Here is a 6,319-nt window from a genome sequence, read left to right as displayed (position 1 = left end):
TAGACCAGGCTGGCCTCGAACTTACAGAGATCCGCCTGCCTCTGCCTCCCGAGTGCTGGGATTACAGGCGTGCGCCACCACCGCCCGGCTTACACAGTTTGTTTTTAATGGTGCAATCATAAATACTCTTAATTTACTTACTTAAGATGTTAAGTATGCTGTTGAGTCAACAGATGATTTTTTTTTTCATGAGATAAAGAAGTTAAAGATTTGAGATGGGTGTAGGTGGCACATGCCTTTAATCCTAGCACGTGGGAGTCAGGGACAGGTAGTTCTCTGAGTTTGAGGCCAGCCTGGTCTATAAAGCAAGTTCTAGGACAACCAGGGCTATATAGAAAAACCCTGGGGGGAAAAGCGCGCACACACACACACACACACACACACACACACGCCCCACAACAAATTAGAGATTTAATTTAAAATTTCACCATTATCATATACCCATTGTACTTCTATACTGATATAGTTATGTATTTCTATACTAGTTCCACAATAGTTTATTACTTTAAATTTAACTTAACTGTAGTTTTTAGTTTAGTTTTGTGTGTGTGCACTTGCGTAGCATGGTTGCTTAGTATGGAAGTTGAATCTTCTGGAAGAGCAGCAGCTGCTCTTAACTGCTAGGCTGACCTTTTCTGGTCCCTTTTTGGAGTTTTTTAAATTTTAAGTTATATTGTTAACTTTCCAGTATTTTTATCCAAGTCAAAATAGGAGCTTTTAATATTTAACTTGGAAGTAAAGCACCAAGGGTTTGCTCAATATTTTAATGGCATTGGCTTCTGTGCCAGGTACCCTGAGTCGGGGCAGATAGTGAGGAAACACTCCAACTAGGAAGGAAGGAAGGAAGGAAGGAAGGAGGGAGGGAGGGAGGGAGGGAGGGAGGGAGGAAGGAAGGAAGGAAGGAAGGAAGGAAGGAAGGAAGGAGTTCTGGAGAAGCTGCTTCCAGTACTACCTGCACCCTCTGAAGGGATATGATTCCATTTGCATACAGAAGTAACTTTCTTGTTGTTGCTTAGATTCCTGGCCAGTTTGCAGAGATTGAATGTCACCATTACACGAGCCAAATACAGCCTTTTTATCCTTGGACATTTGAGGACTCTGATGGTAGGTACACTCTCTGGGGGCTATAGGGAGTTGCAAGTATATCCAGTGTTAGCTATTATGGATTTTTTTCTTAATAATGGAAATAATTTCTCAGTTACAAAATAAAGGTTAAGTCTTCCAGCAGCTTGGCTGTGATTGTCCATAGAAACCATTCTTTCTTAGCTCAAGTGCAGGTGTGTACACTAGGTTTTCAAGGTGACCTATCTAAAACCCTGATTTGTGTCAGTGACAAGTCTGAAGAGGGCTTGTCAGTCCATGTTCAGAGTGGTAGGACAGAGCTTAGCAAATGGTAGTGTGATTGTGAGCAGTTTCTCCAGAGTGCGGGAACATGTGCAACCGCCTTTTCTGGGCTCGGGGCTGCCAGCTCCTTGCTCTGTTCTGTGAGAGCTCTGCCACAAGCCTTTCTGCTGTAGGGCTTCTTAGGATGAAGAGCAATGCTCTCTGCATTTTTAGTGGGCAGATAGTGTGAGTGAAGCCAGTGACAGACAGCTAGGTAGTGTGTGCTTGCTGCTCAGCTAGCTCAACTAGGGGTTGCAGTATATTGGTGCTTTTGAACTTTCGGTTGTAAGTCTTAACCTTTCATGTCAAAACTCTCTTGCCAGCCCAATAACTTCTTGTTGTTTCTAAAAGTGTAGGCCTTTAATCTCAGCACTTAGGGGGCAGGCGCAGGCAGATCTCTGAGTTTGAGGTCATTCTGGTCTACAGAGCGAGTTCCAGGACATCCAGAGTTGTTAGAGAAAAAATAAAGTGGTCATCTGAAGCAAGGAGCCAACTTGTTTTCCTTCCCTATTTTGTTAATAGTAGCCAAGAGCATCCAGATACATCTTCCCATCTTACCTAGATCTCTGGTTTTGTGCACACCCTTTGAAAGAAGCTGTAAAAAACAGTATATGCTCTTGTTTTATATCTGTTTAAGTTGATAAGGAAAAACAAAATTTTATCATAAATATTGCTAGAAGATTGTTTCTAAAATATTATAAATGTTGACATTTTAAAATAAAGTCTTGGAGGCTGGAGAGATGCTCAAGGGTTAAGAGCACTGGCTCCTCTTGTAGAGGGACCCAGGTTTGGTTCCCAGCATCCTCGTGTCAGTTCACAACCTCCTGTAACTTCAGTTCCAGGGAATACAGCGCCATCTTCTGGTCTCCATGATCATCATGCCTACACGTGGTGCATGTATATATATAGGCAAATACCCATACACATTTTTGAAAAAAATTTAAATGACAATAGAAGAATATCTTTGAATTCCTCCCTCAGTAGATTAAGGTGTTTTAGTCCTTAGGGGCTTGGGAGGCCTTTGGGAAGCCAATAAATTTGGTTTTTTTCATGTGGTCAGAAATTTGCCTTCTGAAACCAAGTTTTTTTTTTTTTTTAATTGATTTTTATTGAGCTCTACATTTTTCTCTGCTTCCCTCCCTTTCTCTCCCCTCCCACCTTCAACCCTCCCCCAAGGTCCCTATGCTCCCAATTTACTCAGGAGATCTGGTCTTTTTCAATTTCCCATGTAGATTAGATCTATATAAGTCTCTGTTAGTGTCCTCGTTATTGTCTAGGTTCTCTGGGGTTGTGATTTGTAGGCTGGTTTTTGCTTTTTATGTTTAAAAACCACTTATGAGTGAGTTCATGTGATAATTGTCTTTTTGTGTCTGGATTACCTCACTCTGAAACCAAGTTTCAGTTTGGCTGTTAGAATGTCAGCCAAATGTCAGCCATGCCTAGGAGTAAGTGGTAATGTAGATTAGCAGGGTGCAGAGGAGCCTTGTACAGCGATGGGAGATCATGTGCTTGCTACAGAAGCCACTGGAGAAATGTAGACATTGTGCACTTGAAGTGGGTTGATGCATCAGAGGTGCAGTAGTTTTCAATTGTAGTTAACATAAATGTAAACAGTTGAGCAGAGCTAGGAACAGCTAATGTAATGTGGGAGGGCATCTCACTGTGTTCTGTGGACTGCAGAGATGAGAGTGGAGTGTCCTTGCAGCTGTCACCAGCCCTGTTTAGTTATGCCTCCCTCCTCAGTACTGGTGCTTGAGCTTCTCTATCACTCTTGTCTCTTGGGGATCTGCTCAGACTACACTTGTTTATTTAGAAATGAAAGTTGGACCCCCATGTTTCCCCAGCAAAATGAGTGTTTCTGTAGAGTATGATTGTTTTTCTCTCCTTTGTTTCAGGAAAACCAACATTGGAATGAACTGATTCAGGATGCTCAGAAGCGTGGGGCCATTATTAAGACCTGTGACCCAAACTACAGACATGATGCAATGAAGATTCTGAAACTGAAGCCTGTGCTGCAGAGGAGTCTGACCCATCCTCCAGCCACTGCCCCAGAAGCACCCAGACCTCAGGGTGGCTTGCCCAGCAACAAGCTAGACAGTGGACTTGCCAAGACACCTTCTGCCGCTTCTCTGTACCACACACCCTCTGACACTGTCACTTCAAAGGAACCTGAAAGGACACCTCAAGACCGACTTCGAGATCCACGACTACTTAGGAGATTGGATGCTGAATTCAAGGGAACATCCCTGAAGGATCCACAGTCTGTGGGCTCCCATTTTCTGGACCCGAATTTTGTTGTGGGACCATCCATGGCTATCGTTGCTCCTCTGGGTAGCCACAGGTCACCTCTACAGGCTGAGCCACCACCTGCTCACCCTGCTGCTCCTTCCACAAGTAAGAGGAAGTACAGTGGCTCGGACTCTGGGTTCAGTCACAGAAGAGAGCCTAGGGCCTTTGGTGAAGAAGAAAGGCGTGGCTCTGTGAGTCATCACATGCTGAGGAGTGCTGACTGGGACAGGAGGAGGCTGGAGCAGGAGCCCAGCAGTGCCAAGAAGAGCCGGTTTCCATAGTAGCTCTTGGTGATGAGACTGTCATTCGCACGTAACTAGTACAGATAAGCTGGGTTTTATTTTTGTTTCCCTTGAAGAATCTGTGTTAAAGGATGGAAATACCTCCTAACCCTTGGGCTGTTGGTCATCTTCAGGATTTTTTGCCAGTTATATACATTTGGAGAGGGTGTTTATATATCTCTAATGTCCTTGAGGCCAAAAATTCAAAATGTTGGAATATTTTGTTCTATAGAAAAGGTCAGGTCAAATGAATGCTGTGAATCTGTGTAGCACATATAAAATCCTTTAAAAATGTAAGCAGGTAGATGACATTTCTTTCCTCTGCTGAAAACATTGTAGTCATTTTCCAACAGAACAAACTTAGTAGTTAGGAGGACAGCTCCTTTCAGTCCTTGTGAGGTAGACAAGTTTCTTTACCAGCCTCAGTACTGGAAGTTAGCCAAGTTGGTACCAGTGACCAGTGTCTTGAATAAAAAACTGCTGGGGTCTCTTGGTCCTTCAGAAGGCGGCATGTCGGAAGCTGTTGTGCACTTTGAGACAAGGCAGCTTGGCACAGGGGATTACCGTAACTCAGTGTATGACTTAGTTTTCTGGCTAATAGTTTTCTGGCTAAATTTCCTTCCTTTCTCAAAACAGAAGAACAATTCTTGAACTGTCAGATGTTCCCAGTGTTTCATAAGGTTGATGGAACTGCTGAGTTGGAGACACTGTTACAGAATGGAGGGTTTGTACTGGCCTGGCCTCTGCAGGTTGCTTGGGAAGGCTTGAGGGTTGCTAGAAAAATAAGAGTTGATGCTTTTGGGGGGATTCTTTGGAAGCTGCACAGGACAGAGCAGATAGTGCATCTCAGGCAGGAAAGGTATGTGAGAAAGAGAAAGCTGCCAGCTGGGCTTCGGGACCATCCAGTAGGTGGGAGTGTTGTATTACTGGATGCCTGGCCTTCATCACCTAGTATGCCTGTGAGAGGAACTGGAGTCAGGACAAGGGCGGGCTGCCTAACCAGTCAGGTTTCCAAACCTCTGTATAGCAGAGCATGTGAACGTGAGGGTCTGGTAAACTACTGTGCATACAGCCCATTAGCTGCTTTGGGGAGGAAGGCATCTCTTGAAAATTAATGTTTGCTGTTTGGAATTCTGTCATCTGTTCTTAAGCAAAAGGGTTTTTGAAATTCTGCTGAAGTAGGTTTTATTTGTTAAGAACTTTTGAAAAAACAGTGTGCATTTTGCCAAGTTTCCTGAGCTCTCTCTCTGCACTGGTGCTCAGACATGTACCCTTAACGTCTCCTGGACACTTGTAAAACTAGGGAGTTGGCATCTTGAGAGTGCTTCAGCCTCCTGGCTGGCCCCAGCTAGGTGGAAGTAAATCTGCCCTGGCTAGGGCAAGGGTTAATAAGTCTCTTGCATGTGACATAAGCAGGAAACCTCACTGTTACTTGAAATTTTCTTTCATGGTGTCTTTAAGAAGTACTCAGGTTAACAGGGATTTGAGAGTGTGACCACTTTAGGAAAAGTGGGCTTCTGAGTGGGGCATATGTGACAAAACAGCAGTGACCAGGACATTTCCCTCTGCTCATGTTACCGCATAGGTGAAGGAACATGTTTTTAAAAAGATGATTTTCCAAAACATGTGCTTGGCTGCCACCCAGAGTATTGTATCGAATCGCATGTGTTTCTTCATCTGCAGACTCACTGCTAACCTCATCAGGGTATGTGAGAATTAGGAGGGTCTTAAAACCCTGTTTATTTTGTGAGTGTAAGAGCTACTAGGACTAGACTCTGGCCAGGGCCTTGAGTCCTTGTATCCTCCTTTCCAGCAGCCAGGCCTCGCCTTCGAATACTCTCTCAGCAGAATGTAGTTGTGTGGCATTAGAGTTTGAAACCTTATTTATTTCAGTTGGTAAAGGTATTTTCAGAAAGTGTTTGCTGTGTCAGGTGGCCTTTTCTGAAGGTGCTGTCATGAGCACTTAAGGCTGACAAGATGAAAAGTTGACTTTGTCCTTTCTGTGGTTAAAGGAACTTTCCCTGACTACTTTCAGAATGTTAATTCCAGGCGGATGTATACCTGTCTTAATTTGCTTCTCTTTAATTTACCACAGTTTGTTCAGTTATGCTTTCATGAAATATCAGGAGCAAATTTGAACAAGAACGTGTGAATAACCTCCTGTAAATGAGTTTTATAACAAAAGTGTACTAAACTATTTTCTAAAATTATTTAACGCACATTGGGAATCTTTCTGTAGCTTTGTGTTTTGTATGCTCTGGTTTCATAACTGGATTTTAACAAATGTAAACCTGTTATCTTTGTTAATATCTAAAATTTATCTAAAATTTAAGAGAAAATGGCAGAATTAAAAACAAAAGAAAACT

The 6,319-nt window shown here is 43.1% G+C and overlaps 1 protein-coding gene across 1 annotated transcript in view; it reads left to right on the top strand.

The window, feature by feature from the left end:
- The window catches only part of Setx (senataxin), a 54,963-nt gene extending 48,644 nt beyond the window's left edge, over positions 1-6,319 (top strand). The window contains exons 22-23 of the mRNA XM_013345885.2: positions 1,017-1,104; positions 3,279-6,319. Of these exons, the coding sequence (XP_013201339.1) occupies positions 1,017-1,104; positions 3,279-3,953 (763 nt within the window). The 3' untranslated portion in view covers positions 3,954-6,319. The remainder of the gene's footprint in view (positions 1-1,016; positions 1,105-3,278) is intronic.

This window comes from Microtus ochrogaster, chromosome 4, assembly GCF_000317375.1.
Source record: "Microtus ochrogaster isolate Prairie Vole_2 chromosome 4, MicOch1.0, whole genome shotgun sequence".
Classification (NCBI taxonomy): Eukaryota; Metazoa; Chordata; class Mammalia; order Rodentia; family Cricetidae; genus Microtus; species Microtus ochrogaster.
This window is presented reverse-complemented; position numbering and strand designations above follow the sequence as displayed.